General features: G+C 53.1%; 8 protein-coding genes across 8 annotated transcripts; 5 read left to right on the forward strand and 3 right to left on the reverse strand.

Annotated features, from left to right (window-relative positions):
• Positions 1 to 592: 592 nt before the first annotated feature.
• J4E87_008962 (uncharacterized protein) lies at positions 593 to 2,159 on the reverse strand (the record flags this gene model as incomplete). The annotated part of the gene is made up of 2 exons (XM_049380545.1): positions 593 to 637; positions 807 to 2,159. 2 exons carry the CDS (start codon positions 2,157 to 2,159, stop codon positions 593 to 595), a joined length of 1,398 nt encoding a protein of 465 aa, XP_049229608.1.
• An 816-nt stretch (positions 2,160 to 2,975) lies between these two features.
• J4E87_008963 (uncharacterized protein) lies at positions 2,976 to 3,463 on the forward strand (the record flags this gene model as incomplete). The annotated part of the gene is made up of 2 exons (XM_049380546.1): positions 2,976 to 3,092; positions 3,146 to 3,463. The coding sequence occupies 2 exons, from the start codon at positions 2,976 to 2,978 to the stop codon at positions 3,461 to 3,463; spliced, it is 435 nt and encodes a 144-aa protein (XP_049229609.1).
• Positions 3,464 to 4,537: 1,074 nt separating this feature from the next.
• Positions 4,538 to 5,978, forward strand: J4E87_008964 (uncharacterized protein; the record flags this gene model as incomplete). The annotated part of the gene is made up of 8 exons (XM_049380547.1): positions 4,538 to 4,714; positions 4,774 to 4,808; positions 4,857 to 4,930; positions 4,987 to 5,205; positions 5,254 to 5,439; positions 5,492 to 5,637; positions 5,691 to 5,802; positions 5,851 to 5,978. 8 exons carry the CDS (start codon positions 4,538 to 4,540, stop codon positions 5,976 to 5,978), a joined length of 1,077 nt encoding a protein of 358 aa, XP_049229610.1.
• Positions 5,979 to 6,187: 209 nt separating this feature from the next.
• On the reverse strand, positions 6,188 to 7,013 carry J4E87_008965 (uncharacterized protein; the record flags this gene model as incomplete). Its single annotated transcript, XM_049380548.1, has 3 exons — positions 6,188 to 6,696; positions 6,748 to 6,926; positions 6,976 to 7,013. 3 exons carry the CDS (start codon positions 7,011 to 7,013, stop codon positions 6,188 to 6,190), a joined length of 726 nt encoding a protein of 241 aa, XP_049229611.1.
• Positions 7,014 to 8,232: 1,219 nt separating this feature from the next.
• On the reverse strand, positions 8,233 to 8,730 carry ALTA12 (60S acidic ribosomal protein P1; the record flags this gene model as incomplete). The annotated part of the gene is made up of 4 exons (XM_049380549.1): positions 8,233 to 8,279; positions 8,335 to 8,476; positions 8,529 to 8,606; positions 8,662 to 8,730. The coding sequence occupies 4 exons, from the start codon at positions 8,728 to 8,730 to the stop codon at positions 8,233 to 8,235; spliced, it is 336 nt and encodes a 111-aa protein (XP_049229612.1).
• A 327-nt stretch (positions 8,731 to 9,057) lies between these two features.
• On the forward strand, positions 9,058 to 10,858 carry J4E87_008967 (uncharacterized protein; the record flags this gene model as incomplete). The annotated part of the gene is made up of 8 exons (XM_049380550.1): positions 9,058 to 9,274; positions 9,332 to 9,413; positions 9,468 to 9,492; positions 9,545 to 9,823; positions 9,873 to 10,108; positions 10,156 to 10,369; positions 10,423 to 10,608; positions 10,661 to 10,858. 8 exons carry the CDS (start codon positions 9,058 to 9,060, stop codon positions 10,856 to 10,858), a joined length of 1,437 nt encoding a protein of 478 aa, XP_049229613.1.
• A 1,179-nt stretch (positions 10,859 to 12,037) lies between these two features.
• On the forward strand, positions 12,038 to 13,386 carry J4E87_008968 (uncharacterized protein; the record flags this gene model as incomplete). Its single annotated transcript, XM_049380551.1, has 3 exons — positions 12,038 to 12,111; positions 12,269 to 12,884; positions 13,114 to 13,386. 3 exons carry the CDS (start codon positions 12,038 to 12,040, stop codon positions 13,384 to 13,386), a joined length of 963 nt encoding a protein of 320 aa, XP_049229614.1.
• A 2,361-nt stretch (positions 13,387 to 15,747) lies between these two features.
• J4E87_008969 (uncharacterized protein) lies at positions 15,748 to 19,371 on the forward strand (the record flags this gene model as incomplete). Its single annotated transcript, XM_049380552.1, has 6 exons — positions 15,748 to 16,378; positions 16,493 to 18,231; positions 18,285 to 18,591; positions 18,641 to 18,898; positions 18,947 to 19,174; positions 19,223 to 19,371. 6 exons carry the CDS (start codon positions 15,748 to 15,750, stop codon positions 19,369 to 19,371), a joined length of 3,312 nt encoding a protein of 1,103 aa, XP_049229615.1.
• Between the last annotated feature and the right edge of the window lie 115 nt (positions 19,372 to 19,486).

Genomic DNA, 19,486 nt, shown 5'->3' on the forward strand with positions numbered 1-19,486 from the left:
CACACACACACACACACACACACACACACCATAAGACAACAAGCTGCTCGAGTCAATCCTCACCCTGCATGCTCACCGTGCAACGGGCATTTGACCAATTTGCCCGTTGCAAAAGCCACCGGCTACAATGTGCCATCGGCGTGCAGTAGACCCTTTTTGCACGGTCGCTCGCTAAGACCCCGGATTCACGTATAGCGTATCGCGTGTGCATTAGTTTCGGTTTGATGATAGGACCCTTTGGCAGTTGGTGACGGGTACGACCTGTGATGGCGGGGGAACAAGCTCTCTCCAAGGTCTTGGGGCTGCAGGGACTCATGTCAGAGGGGTCAGAAGGTCTGGTGCATGTTGGTATTGATCTCCGAGGAGGTGTGGTTGCGATTTTTGATTCGTCATATTGTACTGCATCGGTGTGGCACAGTGGTGAGATACAAGTTCGTCACGCGAAGCAGGTTCGGGGGACAATGCGTTGGAAGTGCGAGTGTGTAATTAGCTAGATGATTGTTTCGACTCCTCTGATCTTTGCCAGTATAAGCTATCCCCTCTAATCTATACAATATCATGCGTCGGACGACTATGCAAGACGCCAACCGGTCTAAGTCATGGTGACGAGTTCTTCGGCCGACACGGGGTGGATAGCCTGCGGGAGAAGCACATGTTAGCATCCATGTTCTCAAACGCCGATTGCACAATGCCGTTCCTTTCCCCCGCAAACGTGGCAGCTGCAGCAGTCGACAGCCGATGCATTGCCGCTTATGCATGCACGGATGCACGACGAAACGGGAATGGAAGGTTGGGTGATTACTTACCACACAGTTGTCAAAGTCCTTCTTCGTGGCACCCATCCTGATCGCCACACCGAACCCTTGCAGGATCTCGCTGCTTCCCTGTCCCAAGATATGCAGACCGACGACCTTCTCGTTTTCGCCCGCGCAGATGATCTTGTAAGCTGTGGGCTGCTTCTCATCGGGGTCCATCATAGCGAAGTACATGGCCTTGAATTCGGTCTTGTAAATTTTGATCTTGTCGCCGTACTTCTCGCGGGCCTCGGGCTCCGTTAGACCGATAGAGCCGATCTCTGGGTGGGCAAAGACGACAGAGGGAATGTTCTCGTATTCGAGGTGTGCCTTGGGCTGGTTGTTGAATAGGCGGTCGGAGAGGCGTCTTCCAGCGGCGATGGCGACGGGGGTGAGTTCGAAACCGCGATCACATACGTCACCGATGGCGTAGATGTTGGGGATAGAGGTGTTTTGGTACTCGTCGGTCACGATGTGGTTCTTGTCGTTGAGCTTGATGCCGAAGTCCTTGATCTTGAGATCTTCAATTTCGGGGTCACGTCCAGTTGCGAAGAGAACTTCTTCGACTTCAACGGTCGACTCATTCTTTGTCTCGTTGTTCTGGTAGGTGACGCGCTTCATGCCGTTGCCAATATCCTCAACCTTTGTAATCTGTGTACCCTTGTAGAGGTTGATGCCCTGACGCTCGTACTCTTGAGTTACGGTATCTTGGATCATGGGGTCGAAGGTTCGGAGGAGCTTGTCGCCGCGGATGAAGAAGTGTGTTTTCGAGCCGAGTGCGTGAAGCATGCCAGTCATCTCGACACCGATGTATCCAGCGCCACTCGTTGCAATGCTCTTGGGCTGCTTCTCGAGATCGAAGAAGCCGTCGCTGCTGATGCAGAGTTCCTTGCCAGGAATATCGGGTAGCTTCGGTCGTCCACCGGTCGCGATGAGGATGTGCTTCGCCTTGATGCGCTGGGAGCCTCCATCATGAAGCGCAACCTCGACTTCGTCCTTGGCCACAAACTTCGCGCGCCCTCTGAAGTGCTCAATCTCGTCCTTGTTCAGGTTGTTCTCGTAGATGCCGTTCAGCCGCTTGACGTAGTCGTCTCGCTTCTTCTTGAAGTATGGCCAGTCGAACTCCGGTACCCCGCCAACCTTGAAACCGTATGCGGACGCATCCTTGAAGGTCTCGGCAATCGCTGCTGCGTTCCAAGTAACCTTCTTCGGCACACAACCGACGTTTACGCAGGTACCTCCGTATCGTGAAGATTCGATCGCAATGACTTTTGCGCCGTGTTTGGCGGCTCGTCGTCCAGAGGCAATACCACCGCTGCCAATTCCGATTACTAGGTAATCGCACTCCTTGGGTTGCGACGACATGGTGATGCTCGAGGTGGAGAAGTGAGACGAGAGGTTTGATAAGCGTGCGGATGCCACTGCGGTTTGTGAAGGGCGGAAGTGCGTTCGGAGGAGAGAAGTTTGTCCTGTAGATGGAGGGGTAATGGTACGGAGACTCGTCGAGAGAGCTCGCAGTCTAAAGGTAGCTGTTCTTTGCATTAAGATGCAGCGCGGCCGAGGGCGGATACTTATGGAGTACGTCAGAATAATTAGATTCCAAAGCTACTACTGCATTCAGAGGCTGGATTGGACGACTTAAGTAATCCAACCACGCAGGTGCAGTACCTAGGTATGCGGTATGGCTGCTTTCTGTGCAGGCTAGAAGTTCCAGACCGGGGACGAACAAGACAATGTCTGCAACTATCACGCAATGCTATCTCAGCGACCGATGTGTGTCGCTTGGTAATGCTGCGATTTAAGATTTTGCGATTATGGGAGCAGCCGGCGGTGACGCGATCTCGGCCTTACGCGTGCGGACATCCCGGAGGTGCATGCGCTAGACCGCTTCCAATAGCTACTTGGATCATCGCTTCCAGGCCAGCCCACCTGCGACACACGACTCCACGCAACTTCAGGTCGGTCAAGTCAACTGAAGCTCGACAGATGTTGGCAGGAAACCATGCCAGCCTATGAGAGTGGTTCAAACTTTCTCGGATCCTGAATCCTGACTCCTGAAGCATCGACAGTTACCCAAAGAGATCAGACCATCCCCACCACGGACCTTGCGACATTGCCGAGTGTCGCACTCTTAGCTGAAAGCCTTCACACCCACTTCTACCTAAATCAACTACCCTCGTCATGGGTGGTAGGCTTTCCATGCCGAAGGCGGCCGATGGCATGAGCGAAACCTCCAAGCCAACGTCGGCCAATGCGCGAGCGCGTCTTTCACGAGGCGGAGGCATCATCAATGGCCGTGTAAGAGGCTTCTGTCCAGATTTGTAATCCCCACATCGGCTAACACGTCCCAGACCGTCATGGCACCCTTAGCGGCCCTTACCATGGCTGGCCTTCTCTTCGTATATGCCCGGACGTCGATACGCGCGGCGAAGCTCAACGCGAAGAAACATCGAGAGGCAGACGGTGGGCAAATCAGCTGGCACAAGGAGAGCATGAGGCGACATGGTCAGATGGACAGGCTGGACGATGATAGAGGGACGTTCAGCGAAGCTCTTATGGGAGACATTCGTAAGAAGAAACAACAGAAGGTCGAGGAGAACCAGAAAGCGCCAGTAGAGAGGTCCGAGAACGACGCTGAACTGAGGAAGATCATGGGAAAGAAGGACTGATCCCCGACGGTCAGGCAAAGCCCTGATGGTAGCAACGTACGAGGGTCGTTCAGTAGGCCTTGATTTTATGACCAAGAACAAAAACTATAGAAAGACACATTAACACCTCAACCTATGTGTCTACGAACCTCAAGGATCGTTGAACAAAGAAATATTATCATCAGGTTCGTTGCTGTGAAGAGGCCAGAATTGCACCATGCTGCTAATGAAGCTGCACGCGAGCACGTTTAGCGGCTAAGGCGTTCACCGGTTTGTTCAGCATTGTCCAACACCAGCAGAGAGGTAAGCTTGGGTACAGCAGAACTTAAGTCGATCTAACAACACGGTCCGCGGCCGGTAGTGTCTTGTCACACGCGCCCGGAGCAGATTCACCTCTATCTAGGTACGCAGTCTGTTTGATCACGGGCAGCGAAAGCTTAACCATAGCAAATTGAACGCGCCGAAGTAACACAGCATGACATGGTATATATATTCACAGCGAAACATATGCGCTCGAAAACGCTAGCTGCCGTAATGATAAACTGTGATTTGCCAGAGCTATAGACATGGATGTGTTAAGCTTCACATGTGAGCCCTGGAGCGAACCCCGCATTCAGCTGTGGTAGCTTTCAAACGCGTGCCATGCCACGAGATTTGGTTGAGTGATGGCAGGCGCGATTCAACAGCAAAGTCATGTGCTGGTGTCAAGTTGGGGATCGATTGCCGGGCGCTGGATGAGGGATATTATAGATAGGTACATGTGCAGGTCGTTGCGTCGATCGTTCGCCTGCGGCCAATGGCTTCATCCTTCCGTGGCCGTTAGACTGTTTCGGGGATGCGAGCTGCACAAAGCGTGAGGTTAACCCCACCATTCCATGACCGCGCTCCGCATCTATACACTCTCGCCAACATCAGCCATTGTCGCCCGACCTTCCTCTCCACCACCAACCTTCGCACTCGACACCAATCGCGCACCCACGTTCCCTCCATCCAGCTTGACGACGCCGCGGTCTTCATGGAGCTTGCCCGGCTGCTGGCCCGATCGCGATTGCCGTAGGAAGACTGCACCGTCTTCCACAGCTAGCGATAGCCAGTATGCCTAAGCAGGACGAGGGGAGGCCAAATGTACAACAGGACATTCCAAATAGACCCAGAGATCTGACCGAGGTTTCAAGAGCCGTCCTGCGCAGTGAGCAGGCCAAGCGATGGACCAAGAAGTACCGCACCGAGGTCGCTGCAAGCTCCAGCAGTCTGCTCTCTACATTTGCGGCTGTATGTGCATCCCTATCAGACACAGCGTCATTGATTTCGCCAGTGCTGATAGCTTCCAGTATCCTCTCGACTCGGTCAAGACCCGCCTGCAAGCGTACGCCAGCCCCCCGGACTTACGTGGAACACGGCTAACATGGCATAGCTACAAGTTCAACTCCTTCGCCGACTGCGTTCGCCACACCTACAAAACTGAAGGCTTCCATGGCTTCTACCGTGGTATGCCTCACCGCTCACAGCTGCATGGCCAACACCCGCTAATGTACGCGTCATAGGTGTCTGGTCTCCTCTCGCAAGCATAACCCTCGTCCGCACCGTGTCCTTCTCCATATACCAGCGATCCAAATACGCGCTCGATAATTGGATTTACCAGACAACCGGAAGCTCCCCGCTTGTTATCGCTAATACCCGGGATGCGTGGCCTACGTTTTCGACGATTGCGTGCTTCGGGCTGGCAGGTGTCAATGCGGGTGCCGCAATCACAGTAATCGCATGTATGACAAATCTACTGCCGTTTGTATTTCGCTAGCTAATTGAGTTAGGTCCCTTCGAGTTGACGAAGTTGAGCGCGCAAATCTCCGTATTGATGGCTGAGCGCAACGATGGCGGCGGCAAGAACGAAGCGGTCCGCAAGAGCTACCAAAATCTTGGAACCTGGAAGACGGCACAAAATCTGGTCAAACATCGGGGTTGGACAGGACTGTACTCGGGCTTCCATTTGCATCTACGTGAGTTAACCGCAAACCGTTGGGAAGAAGGGCAAGCGCTGACAAGAGACAGTAAGAGATTCCATCGGCACCGGCATTTACTTTGTGACATACGAGAGTGTGAAACAGGTTCTAGCCAACGCGCGAGGTACTTCACCTACACATCCATTGGCTGTAGTCGTGGCTGGTGGACTGTGTGGACTGGTTAGCTGGGCCTGCGTAAGCTTTCGCTTCCTATGGGGTCTTGAATCATGTACTAATGAGTATTGCAGATTTTCCCGATCGACACGGCAAAGAGTATCTACCAGCGAAATTGCCTCGTTGGAGGCAAAGACAAGGCCACGCGCCCTAAGATACATTTCTTTAGTCGCCGGATGTATCGAGGTGAGCATACCTTCCCAAAGTCGCAAGACTTCTACTGACCCATTCAAGGCCTCGGTGTCTCCATGTCTCGTTCCTGCATAGTCAACGCTATTTTCTTTACTGCATTCGAATTCACCAAGAAGCGCATCAACGGCATGTCTTACGACGAGGAGCTGCTTCGTGCCAACGACCTATAGCTAATTCGACATTTCCGTATTTGAGGTTTCACTTGTATCTGCATAGGGGCATGGAGTAGGTGCATATTTTGTTTGTATGCAAGTGGATATGTAAATTATCCTGGATCTGAGTATGCAACTACGAGCACAGTACTGAGCATGACACATATTGTGCACCTGGCCTTGAAGCCATACTCATTCTCCCATGTGGACTTGTCGGAGGCTTTCGTTCAGTCCTTATCTACCTCCGCCTGGCACTGCTTCTTCTCCTCTTCGTTCGCATGGCCATGATAATCGCACGGGTTGACGTCATTTTGCGGTACCCCTTCCTTTTTGAAGCGACTATAACGGATCATGACGCGCATGAGGAAATCATGTGGAAGACTAGATCGAAGTACGAGTTCACCGTTTTCAACCGTGTCATCTGCATCCTCATAATCCCGGCAATGCTTCTCCACAAAGAGATCGAGAATTGCGTGATCCTTGGGGAGATGAGCGAAGCCATGGATCACAGCCTCGTATAATGTACTCTTCTTGATAAGGTGGTTGATCAAGCTGTCGCGAGTTGCTTCGTAAAACGCTGGAGACAGAACTCGATCGCCAAAAATCAAAGCTTTGGTACGTGCAAGTTGTGCCTTGCCTTCCATCTGTGTCGAGTAATCTTCACGCTTTCCGTCACACCACTCTAAGCAGGTTTTTGGGAGAGTTTGCGTGTAAACCCAGTCGACGAAGATGCTGACTATCGCCTTGTCAGCTGAGTGATGCATACTTCTGAATGCTCTATACTCACACGTGCTGCACTCAACGTCTTCCAATTTAACGACACCTTCCTGTGCCTCTTTCCAAGGACCATTCAACGCCTTCTTGAAGTAATCGGAGTGTTCGACGAGTAGCGAGCGATGGATGTGGTATTTGGTCTTGGTGTCGCCTACTTCGACAATGACGAAGACGGGCTCTTGGGCAGCCTCACTAGGAAATAATCAGCCCGTAGACTTTTGAGAGTTACTCTTTGAAATACCTGGGGCGCTTCATTCTTGCGATCTTTCCCATTGACATCGTAGACGTAGAGCTCTGTTTTATCTATAGGCCTGCTTTCGTGTAGTTCCAGACGAGTTGTCGGGGTCGTAGTTGCAATGGAAGGAGCAGTCGGGGAAGCTGGCTTACTGCACGTGGTGGTAAATTGGTCTTGGTCTAGGCTTTCGAGCTTGCCTCTTTTCACTTTGAGATTCACTGTCACTGTGATTTGCGTGATTTGTTGGTACATTGTTTCTATGCGATACGACGCAATGACAGTACTCTACTACCTTGTAAATGAGCGGAGCTGACAGAAGTCGTCAGCTACTTCCATTGTCCAGATAGCGAGTTTTCACTTTTCATGAAGCATTGTAGTGGCTCTTCTCATGACGACAAAGACATGCGACAAATCTTGGTGGGTATGTTCTGTACAATCAGACTGGCGCGCGTGACCGGCCCCTTCGCCAAGTATAGCGAGGAGTTGTCCACAGTCTTCTGAACAGTTAATGTTCTAGAGGACCAATGTGGATAGTAGTGAGAAGCACAAAATACATGCTATGGAAGTCTTAGATGTTGGCAGGACTGACATTGAGAGGTAGTCTCAAAGGAAAGATGGCGGCTAAGCGAAAGAGAATGAGGTAATTGGCAAAAGCTACGCCTGTATAGGTGTCTGATGCAGATCCACTTAACCATGGAAAGTACAACTCGGAGTTGGAGGACTGAAGGGTCTGGCATGAAGACATGTAATGTGAGCTGTACTTGCGAAGGACTTCACAAGCATAAGGATTCATGCCTGTCCCTCATAGTAAAGGTAGGCTAAGGTACTGACTTTGGGCAATGATATGTTGAGAGGAGTGCCCATGTAAGCGATGATATGAATGCGCGAATCCGAACTCAGGTTATCCGACTAAGGAATACTAGTGCATGATTAGGAATCCTAGTCACGTCAATGTATCACTTATATCAAGCTCCTTTCATAGCCACAAACCGAACATCACAATGGCTGGTATGGCGACCGAACTACCGCTCCGAAACATCACGACGTGTACCCGTTTGTTGCACTTTTCGAAGTATTCATTGACCTGCCGACCTAACATATCTCATGACGCCGTCGTTGTTCTTCCGGGAGGGCCCGTATGCAAGTCGTGTCACCGAATAGTCGTGACTGTCCCACCCCAGCAATGGGAATATGCCCGCTGATGAATCCGTTTTGCAACCCCGATAAAGGCAAATGTCGAAGAAAGGAAGGGAAACGAGACGCTTAGTCGAAGAGACCGAAGCCCATGTCGTCGTCTGACTCCTCCTTCTCTGTTGTGTGTTAGTCTCCGTTCTGTGCTCAGCGAGGGATATTTGGTAGACGTACCCTCCTCCTTCTTCTCCTCGGCAGCTGGCTCGGCACCGGCAGCGTCGCCAGCGGCAGGGGCAGCGCCTCCAGCAGCGGGGGCAGCACCGCCGCCTGAACCGACGTTCAGGAGCAGGTCCTTGACATCCTTGCCCTCAAGAGCCTATTCACATATCAATTCCGTGTTCTGCTCCAGCGTGTCCGTGTATGCGCACCTTGGCGAACAGAGTTGTCCAGATGGGCTCGACCTCCTCGATCTTTGCGGCCTTGATGATAGATTGGAGCTTGTCGGCCTGTTCAAATTAGCCATTGTGTCCGCGATTGCGAATTGCACCTCGGGAGTCGTACAGTGATGTCGACACCGTCATCAGCGAGGATGAGAGCGGCGTAAGAGGTGGCGAGCTCGGAGGTAGACATTGCGACGGATGTGATCGTGATATTGTCGTGAGTCGAGATGTTGAGAGTGTCGGCGCTGGTGAATTGAATTGATGGTGTGGACGGCGCTAATCGTGGCTTTCGCTTAGCAACGTCTAGCTGCATCAGGCGTTAGCGCGTTGGCCGAAGGCAGCTTGCCCCTCGGTGACGTCCGGGCACTTTCCCCGCTATCAAGCTGCATCTTGGCTTCCCGACCGGCTACTTCCAAGTTCGCATATTGCAGAGTTCCAGCTTTCACCACCGTTCGGATTAGCCTCAACCCCACCGAAAGATTCCCCAACCAGCGCCGATCAGCGTCTGCAGCACACAATGACCGACTCCCCACTCCCACGGATTCCGCTGGATCCGAAGGAGCAGCCCATCCTCGACAAGCTGCAGTCCATACGGACGGAGCTGGAACTACTGAAGCGTGATCGGTCCACCTATGTCAAGAGCCAAGATGTCTTGAAGCTGTACGACCAAGTCATCGAGCAGGTCATAATTCTCAACGAGATACGGGAAACTAAGCGCCTGGAGCAGAACAAAGGTATGTCACGTTGCCACCTGCCCAATGTGGCTTGTTGATGCTGACTTGGTCGCATAGTCGATTACATGCTCGATGATTGCTTTCAGCTCATATCACTTGCGTATCTGACCGTCGGAAAGAACCACGAACCACCAGCAGTGTTAGTATTTGGCGGTGTCATGTGCTGTATACGAAGTTACTGACAGTGTTCCAGCTACTCATACATATCCACAATCAAGGTATTTATACATGTGGGAGGTCATGTGCACGTCAATGTCTAACAACTCACAGCGCCTCTTGGACCATCTCAAAGAAGCCACCTTCTACTCGCAAAAGGATCTGGAAGCCCTGGACAAGAACCTGCAAGACTGCCGGCGTTATGTTGAAAGGGGGCAGGAAGGTCACAGCCCTCATCTGCTGACTCTCCTCGATGCTCGTATCAAAGTTTGCGAAGAGACACTAGCAGAACTGAAGCTGAACCTATCCGGACTGACACCCGACCTGACACCGAAGTGGGAGAAGCTTGTCTCGATACTACGATCCCTTTGCGGTTGCAATGCAAGATCGAAGGTTAGCAAACTCCGAATAGGCCGTTACCGTGTACTGACCGGAACTGTAGTTCCCACTTGAAGAGGTTGAGGAGTACTCAGAGGAGCTCAACAAACTCGACGAAGAGCTGAAAGAACACGGAATTCGCGCGTATGAGACGGAGGGAACCACTGAAGAGAAGCTGGCCGAGATGGTCGACAAGATGCAACTAGCCACCGAACACCCCGAGGCCGCACCAGACGCCAAGACTCTCATCGGCACGCTGCTACGCCGTAATTTGCTCTGGGTCACGTTGATCAAGCAAAAGTTGGTGCATCCCGCTAATCTTACGATCCGGACTAACACCTGAGCAGGCAAGGACGCATATCGCCCGCTTTCAAAGACACCTACGACAAACTTCTTGCTATCCGGAACAAACTCGAGAAGCTCACTCTGACACAGGCATGGTCCCTTCGTGAGACTGATCTATGGGATTTCCAGCGCCAGCTTGACCGCATAGACGAGGCACGCGTTGACGGTAATTTCGTTGATGCACTTGGACGTCCATCTGAGATCTACGAGCAAAGGGTATGTTCTCACAGACGTGATTGTCTATACGCCCACGGACTAACGTGATGCAGACACTACTCTATCTTCTCAGGAAGAGCTACGCTCTCATCTACCAGCTGCTCTTAACTTCAGAGCCTGTGTCAGAGGCATTACTGCCAATATACAACCAGCTGACCACACTTCGGAAATGCTTACTCGAAGTCAAGAAGCTGGGAGGTGTATCCTCACCAAGAGAGCTGTACCCATACAGTATGAAGGTTGGTGCACCACCCCATGAATATATCGATACGTCTACTGACTCATATATAGCTGAACTCAATTGACAACATGCGGGTAGACGGCAAGTTCATGGTTGGCGAAGAGATACCCGATGGACAAGGACGCGTAACACAACTTCTGGAGGAATGCTTCGAGCTCGCCTACGACCTGAGAAACGATGCCGAAGACAACAACAGCTCCGCTGATGTCACGCCATCGACCGAAAAGCCCGAGCCCCTTAGCACCTGATGTATCCTCTCTCTCTCATATTGGCGCTGTACATCTCGGCGTAAGACGATCGCTCCCAAACTGGCTACCCACATCTCTTCTGACCTGTCTTATTCCGGCGATTCTCTCTCTTGTGGCAAACACGCGTAGAACCCTTGTACTTTCTGTACTTCTAACTATTACTTAATATGGGTCAATCATTCGAAGCTGTTCAATTTCGTCTTCTGGTGGCGTTGGTGGTGGAACATCTGCATCCTTGAAGGTTAGGTGGCTTCCGTACGATATGCCTGCAATTATCAGCGTCTTTGGCTATCAGCTTCGGCTCTTCCTCTTACAAAGCTCTTCGCCTGTAGCAATGTCTCTCAAAGCTCGATACGTGATGATTTGACGTCGAGTATCCCGCATCCATCCTACGTTTTGTTCCTGGGTCGAGTGATTGAACATGCTTCCCAATCCGAATATGATGGCTTGTGTGACCTTGCTGTTACCGTCCGTGCCTACGATTGGCCAATTGCTAGCATGAGTCAGATTTTGGGTACTTCCAACCACCTCTAATAGATACTTTGATCAAATGTAAGGCCATCGACCTGCTACAACTGCCGATGCCCGCACATGCGTACGCATGCTACATGTCCAGAGGAGGTGGTAGCGCGATAATACAGCAGCTCAAAACAAAGAACTACGTACTAAGTGTAATGATAAAGCGAGGTCTGCTCTATGTGCTTCTTGTTTTCTTCTATTCCTAGGATCAATACAGGACATATGTCTATCGTGGTCCCTGATGGTATGTCTTTGGTAGCAAAAACACCACGCCCTACATGCTTTGTTAGTCATCCACTACAACTGATCTGCCATCATCTCGAGAAACGTACCTTTTGGCGTATCAACCTTCAGGACAATATCTGGACATCGTTGAAGTGGGATGTCGTTCGGCGCTGTTTGGAAACCCATGGTACCTAGTAAGAAGATCGGCACTTCGCAAAGCAGCAAGAATAGTTACAAGGATACAATAATGACACCGGTCAGCAGTCCATTCCTCTCAAACCCACGACATCACTTTTGGTAATTACATCACAAAAATTTATCACCGCGCTAAGTCCGCGGTCCGAAGGCTTGGACCCTGAGGGTTGCGCCCCACTCAAGCTTCGCTCATGGCTGGCCGCTTTCGTCACAGGTCCTCGCAACACGACTGCCAGCACGATGGCCCAGCAACGAGGGCAAGCAATGGGAGACTCCCTCAAGACGGCACACTCCGTCAGCCTAAAGGTTCTGCGGTATGTTGGCACGTCCTTTATGCTGCTTCCGCATAGCGTCCTGTCGCAAAGCTGATCGTCGCATCGTCTCATGACCATCCACCCGACTTGTCTACCTATGCATATGCCATGGACATGCCAATGAGCTGGGGACTCTGCGTATTGACGTCGTTTCCAGATTGTCTCGTCCATCTCTCGCGGTGCAGCACCCTCTCCCGAACTCCAAAGACCTAGGCATATCGCCCAAGGCGTCGCTCGCGTACCCCACACCGAACGACACCAAAGACCAGTTCGTCCTCAGTCCCGTGTTAAACCTTCCTGAGGCGTTTGGTAGCGCCTACGTCGGCGAGACCTTCTCCTGCACTTTATGCGCGAACAACGAGCTCGATCCATCCGACAACACAAAGGCGATTAGTGGCGTGAGGATACAGGGCGATATGCAAACACCGTCAAATCCTGCGGGGTCGCCCCTAGATCTGTCTGGTCTACAAGAAGAAGCAGAGAACGTGTCCCCAGGGCCAGCGGAATCATTACAACGTATCCTACGATTTGAGCTCAAGGAAGAGGGCAACCATGTCTTGGCTGTGACTGTCACATATACAGAGACCGCACTAGGAGAAGGAAGGGCAGCGAGCGGCAGAGTCCGAACATTTCGCAAATTGTACCAGTTCGTGGCTCAACAGTTATTGAGTGTGCGCACCAAAGCTGGAGAGATTGGGCAGAAGAGTGGATCTTCTCGATACCTCCTGGAGGCACAACTGGAGAACATGGGCGAAGCTGCAGTCTGTTTAGAGGTACGTCGACGCGTTCTAAGTCTCACGATTCATGTGTTGGTACTATCATTTACTCCAAACAACGAGTCAGAGCGGCTCCTTTACGTTGAGGATTTCGGCTCCATCACTAGCTCGATCGCAGAGTCCGATCCGGCAGTCTTGTAGATCCGGCGCTATTTCGCTGCTTCAGATAGCCTACCACCACAGCCCTGCCCCTAGTAGGCATTGAACCACGACTGACTCCAAACAGGCAGTCAATGTAAACCCGAAACCACCCCTCAGATCTACGTCGCTTAATTGGGATATGCAAGCCTCACGTATCAATGCGCCGATATTGAGCCCACGGGATGTGGTGCAAGTCGCGTTCCTTCTCGAACATGGGCCCAGCGACAAGGACGAAGAGATGACAGGTTCCATGACGGAAGACAACAAAAGAGTGCTGGGTCAGCTTGCTATCCAATGGCGGAGCGCATTGGGCGACAGGGGCTCTCTCAGCACCGGATGGCTTACGGCTCGGCGCTGAGCGTGTCTTGTCCAATAGACTTTGCGTCGCGCTCTAACGTCGGTACGGTTTGTATATCTCCGACCGAAAGTTCTGACGCCCGTACCTGCAGTTCCAAGCGCTTGGTCTTGCATTGTCGATCTACCACGGTAGGTTTGCGTTGATTGAAGTCATTCGGAACCTGCTCCGTGCGCTGTGTCAACATGAATCGAGTAGCCCGAACTTCGTCGCCGAAGATTGAAAAGCAACCTCTTGACTATATTTACTCGCGTATGACTGTACCTCTGTCTACCACCGGCTATATCGAGGTCCATGTATGGATGCGTGGGGTTGCGGAGATTTCGATGGAAATTTGTAATGCCGAACATGCTCAGATCGCTGTCACACAGTCAATGGGTAAGTCCAACACAGACAGCCGGAATGCGGAGGATCTCTTGGACGATCGACGTGTGGAGCGAACGCAAAAGCAAGATCGACTTGGACAATCAAGGCATTGGATGCAGCTGGAGCCACGCGAACAATTCTCCTCAAAAAGCACGTCTAGTCTTACGGCATTGACCACTAGTGCGCCCAGCAGACCGAACAACAGCGCAGTCAGCTCTGAGGGAACCCGAAGAAATTGGTGGAAACAACGGCAAAGTTGGTGAAGCGCGGCAGAAGGAGCAAGGAGCCCCATGATTCCGGCCTAATGGCGCAGATGAATAGGCGACAGACACGGGAACATGTCATGACAGTCTGACGAACTACTCGAGGGTTGGGCGATCGTGGGGAGTCATTTTATCTCGGTCAAATACGAGAGCGTGAGATGTTTGATCGTCGGCCCCCAGGAATGCAAGATACGCAGACGCCGAGTGATGGAAAGTACATTGTAGAGCTCGTATGTATTGAGCAGCACAGACGAAGTATTTTGAGGTGGCTGCAGCTGTCAGATTACATGGGAGAGCACAAGCAGTAACCGTTTGAGGAGCTTGTGTGTCGAAATCGGCAGCCGACCGCGGATCGACATGGCTATATGCTACATGCGTCTCTGGGCGGGCGTATGCAGCTCCAACACCGAAGACAAGATAGATACGGTGACATGTCCTGGTGGAACCGATGTGCACCGTTTTGTACAGTTAGGCAAGCAGAGTTGAAACGACAACGGTTTAGATGGTGGTCAGAGCATACGACGGCGGGCTGGCTAGAGCGTACCGCAGGTACCTGTATGCATGTATGTGCAGCCAGAGGTACGGTATGCTGTGGCATTGGCCTGACATATGACAGGTTCGGTGCATAGATAATGCTGGACGGGGTGGAGAGTGGGCGGCAGTTTGCAGGTCAGCGTGGGGCGGTCTATTTTCTTTGTCTCGGGAGGTTGAAGATGTGCAAGCACTGCGCAGAGTATGGGGTCGCGTCCGGGACACGACAGGCAGGCCCCTATTCGTACCGCAGAGTTAATACCGTGTATGCGTGCTGTACGCTGAAGGTGAAACACATGCAAATTGCACGCACACCACCATGGCTGTGGGCGCAATAACCGTCGTGTTGGTGAAGGCCGTCGACGACCCCTGAACGCGCAATGCAGCGCGGCCAATCCGTCTTCGCCCAAAGCAGGCTGGGCTCAGGCCGTGCCTTCCCAAACCAAGCGGCGCCCCCTGGTCGTGCTTTCCGAAGACAGGGTCTAGCAGCGCGACATGGGACGACGGCACAGCGACGGGCGGAGACGCCTGTGCGTCGAGTGGAGCGACACGGCCACGCTGGGCGATGGAGGGCGTACCGTGGGACGCTGTGTCTACGCCAAACTCTGCGGGCAGATGAAGGTGCTGCGCGCGGGTGCCTTGCATGGACAGGCGCGCGTCGCCTCGCGGCCGGCAGCGCTGACAGGCTGCACTGCAAGAGAGTGCAGCAGTCCGGTCCAGGCCGAGGGGCAGTCGAATGCTCAGCGCGGGAGCGGTTAAGCGCTAGACTGTCTTCCGCCAGCGATAAGAGTGCTTGTGGGTTAGCTGCTCGAACAGGCCGGAGTCTGTCCCTATGAATTGGCCTGTGACCGAGCGCAGCGCACTGAACCCTTCTCCGCCAACCCTCTCCCCATTCACTCTTTTCGCCCGCAAACCGCCGTCGCGACACGCCAGAGCAACCTCGCTGTCTACCATCTACTGTCTCCCGTCCACTGTCTACACGCAGCGCCGCCCACCCGCCCCCGTGCAACCGCGCCCTCAGTCACCGTCGCACTCGCTCTGCCCTTCCCGTGCATAAGCCTCACCACCACCCGTTGCTGCGGACCCCCAGTCTCCAATGACCTAGAGTACAAGGCGACTCGACGTCCCACACGCCGTGACCGCGCAACCCCACGACGCTCTTTAATCGCCCATCTTTTTGGATATCCTATGCCCACCATCTAACATGGCGCCCGCTCCCTCGTCCACCGCCGAGCAGTCGTCCACCCCGCTCGCCGACTATTTCTTCATCTCCGGCATCGAGTCGTCGCAGGTCTACGACGAGCGCACCCAGAGCAATGGCATAGTCACCTCCCCGCTCGCCCAGCCCCCGGTCGATGAGACTATTGAAGAGGACCGCGCCCTCGAGACCGATTCGATCCGCCCAACCTCCCAGGATGGCCTCTCCAACGGCGACTCCACGCGTCGGCGCTCTGCGAATCGCTTCAGCGAGAACCGCCAGTCCAATTGCACCATTATTGGCCCAGATCCCAAGCAGACTGCGAGCAATCGGAGCAGCGCCACCATCAAGGGCGTACAGCTTGGCGGCTCCGGCCTCAGCGACCAGGACTTTGACATTGCACTGCGCAAGTTCGCGTCCGAGCGTGATACCTTTCTCGAGGAAATTCAGTTTACTGCTGGTGTTGCGCAACAGGCCCGCTCCACCCCCACGAGGCCGCGACCCAGGCCACAGCGCGTGTCACAAGCCAACAATGACGATGGCGTCGGCAACCTCAGGTCTGGCGTTGGCAGCATTCGACGGCGCATCTCCACAATGCAGAGCAGTCTGAAGCGCCAGTCGTCGACCGCAAGACAATGTAAGTTGCATTCCACACTATGTCCGACCAGGATCTGTGCAGGGCAGGGCCCTGGCCTCTGGCTTTGACATGGGTTATTTACTTTTTGATCGACGCATACTGACGTGCATGCAGCCTCAATCCGAACGTCGAAGCGCATGTCCGGGTACAATTCCGTCATACCGGCACCGCAGCCATTCAACCCGGAGCCGGACATGCATCCTCTGCTACGCCGCTACGAGCCTGTTCTCTTAGATCGTTACCCGCCACGGAACATGGTCGAGGAACTCAAGAGGCGCAATCCCTTTCCCGACTACGTGCCCATGTTTGCATTTCCTAATGATGTTAGTGTCGTCTCATCTGACGAGCGCCCAAAGAGCCAATGGCATGGCTTCGCCATGACGAATGGAGATGGCTCCAAACTCTACGGCATAACCATCATCGTCTGGCTGCCTTTGAACGCCACCGCTGCAGAGGGCCTCGAGCGCCAATGTGAGGAATGGCGAAACTTGCACATGAATCCAGAGGAGCGCGAGCTGGCAAGCAGTTTGGGCGAGCGCCTGGCATTGGAGCGCGCAAAACTATCGCAACTACTGACTAAGCTTCCGTCCGTGGCCCCTGACTCGGAAGAGCGTGACGACTTGGACGACCAGATTGGAGCCGTTGAAGAGAAGATTCAACTCATGACCGACTTACTTCGTCCCGTAAGGCACGGTGCCGCCTCCAAGATCGAGGGACTGACTGACGGAGAGACCGGACTCTGGATCCCCCGTGCTTATGGTGTAATGGGTCGAGATGCGAGTTTGACGCCTTTCTGGAAGGAGTGGCTCAAGGCCGTTGTCGTTCCAATGACTACTGGCGCGATTCTGCGAGTCCCCGCCAGCTCACCGCGAGTTGGTATGTGGCAGCCGCTCGAGCGGTACGTAGTCAACCTGTGTGCAGAGGCTCTTAGTCCGATTACCTCCATCACGCAGGTTGAACTGGCAGTCCGTGAGCTTCGCATGTACGCCCGCAAAGAGGCAGTCAATGAGCTGCCTGGGTCCCGAAACATCGACATCTATGCCCTGTTCCGATGCATGTCCATCCCTAACATCATTACGCTATTTGAGTATGTGCTCTCGGAAGCTAGGATCATTCTCCTCTCCTCACACACGGCTATGCTACATCTGGCCAGCATGGCGATAACGAACCTGCTGTATCCCTTCCAGTGGGCTGGTGTCTTCATTCCAGTCTTGCCTGCTCGTCTGGTGCAGACGATAGAAGCGCCATGCCCATACATCGTAGGAATCGAGCGTCGTTACGAGCCCGCCGATTACCCCGACGACGACTATGTGCTCGTCGACCTGGATGCTGATTCAATAGTCTCGAACGGTCCACCACCGCCACCACTACCACGCCAACAGCGACGGAAACTTATGTCTCTCCTTCAACAATCTGCACCGCATCATATGCGCTACGGTGTACCTACTGGCCCCCCTGCTTATGCGGTAGAAGCCTTCCCATACGACACTTTCGCCTCCGAGAATCCTGGGGTATTCTCGTACAGAGCACATCCTTCGACTGTCCAGAACTACGTCGGGCTGAACTCGACGTCTTTTGGGACAATGGTCGGATCACCAAGCTCCAGACCTCTAATCTACAACGCCTTCTTACAGTCAAGTGCGTCCAGTCGCGGAAACGACCGTCCTTCCACAGCGACTACCATAAAGACATACCAATCTCCGCCTTCGCCCAAGGTTTCTCCTGTATCGACAGTCTTCCCACCCATGCCCAGTACTCCCATCTCGCGTAGCGATTCTGGCTACGCACTCCAGGCCAATCTGCGTGAGAAACGATCCGCTCACTTTGAGACCTCAAGTCGGCGAAGTTCATCGGTAAGTTTGCTCTACTCTGTACACTGTGATAGCTCATTGACTAATGTGGCTAGTTTGGTTTCGAACGTGTCCCTCAAATCCGGCGCCCCTCTCAGCCGTTCCTTGGCCATGCACCGAGCGCATCAACATCATCTCTGAGCCATGAATACAAGGCGGGGTCCTCGTATGCGCCATCAGTGTATGCACAGTCAACTCTGGCTGCATCCACTATCATGCCTGGTATGGCTACGCATCAAGTGCGCAACACTGCAACAACACAATGGCAAGAAGGTCATTGCTTGCAGTGGAGACCGAACGAGGACAAAGCCATGTGTTCAATATGCGAGGAAAAGTCTGATGACGGGTTGTATCGTTGCACCGGTGAGTTTCAGATCCGCTTAGTGCAACTTACTTTTCTAACAATGTGTAGGATGTAGCACATACGCCCATGGTAGGTGCGTCGACTTGATCTGCATTGTCTGCCCCACAGCATTTCGGCCTGATCAGGTGCGCGCATCGTTTGTACGATGCTTCGCTAGCCTGTTCTACACGTACAGACGCTATCTTGTACCGGCTAGTGGCGAGCGCAAGAAGTCTGGAATGACCTACCAATTCAAGATGGATGAATTTGTGAAGAGCCTGCCAGCCGAAAATGTGCAGTATATCGAAACGCTGCAGCAGACACAAGGTCAGTATTGCTACTACAGTTTTTGCATCACATACTGACCTACAGTAGCTTTCAACGAATTCATCCATGAGCGCGAGAGCAAGTCTGCAGATGATCCTACCATCAAACTTTTCGATGAAGTCATCCTGGCAAAGCGAAACCGCGGAAAATCTTCATTCTTTTACAAGTCCAAGGTCGACTTCTTGTCCGACACAACGGACCATCTTTGGCGCACTGCGTCTGCGACTCCGCCGAATTCTCGCTTCCCGGGCGACTATCGCTCTGTCATCAGCCGAAGTATGTCATCCACACTCCCTCAGCCAGACACTACTAACAGAATCGCAGTCCCCGCGAAGCTCGATCCCACACTCATGAAAGAACCGCGTGTCATTCAGGGCGTGCCACGCGTCCCTCAAGGCAAAGCCCGCCGCAAGCCCATTCCATCCATGCTCGGGCCTAACGGCAACAGCCCGCCACAAATCCATACCTCATGATCTCTACACCAAAACATTACGCTCTCTATAACGACGAACCCGACCTCCATGCCTCTCCCTCCTTCGTCACAACCTCACATCTTTCCGTCTCATCATTGTACTACATGTAACATAC

The sequence above is a fragment of the Alternaria ethzedia genome (assembly GCF_023757985.1).
Source record: "Alternaria ethzedia strain BMP 0044 chromosome Unknown scaffold_31, whole genome shotgun sequence".
NCBI classification, from domain to species: Eukaryota; Fungi; Ascomycota; class Dothideomycetes; order Pleosporales; family Pleosporaceae; genus Alternaria; species Alternaria ethzedia.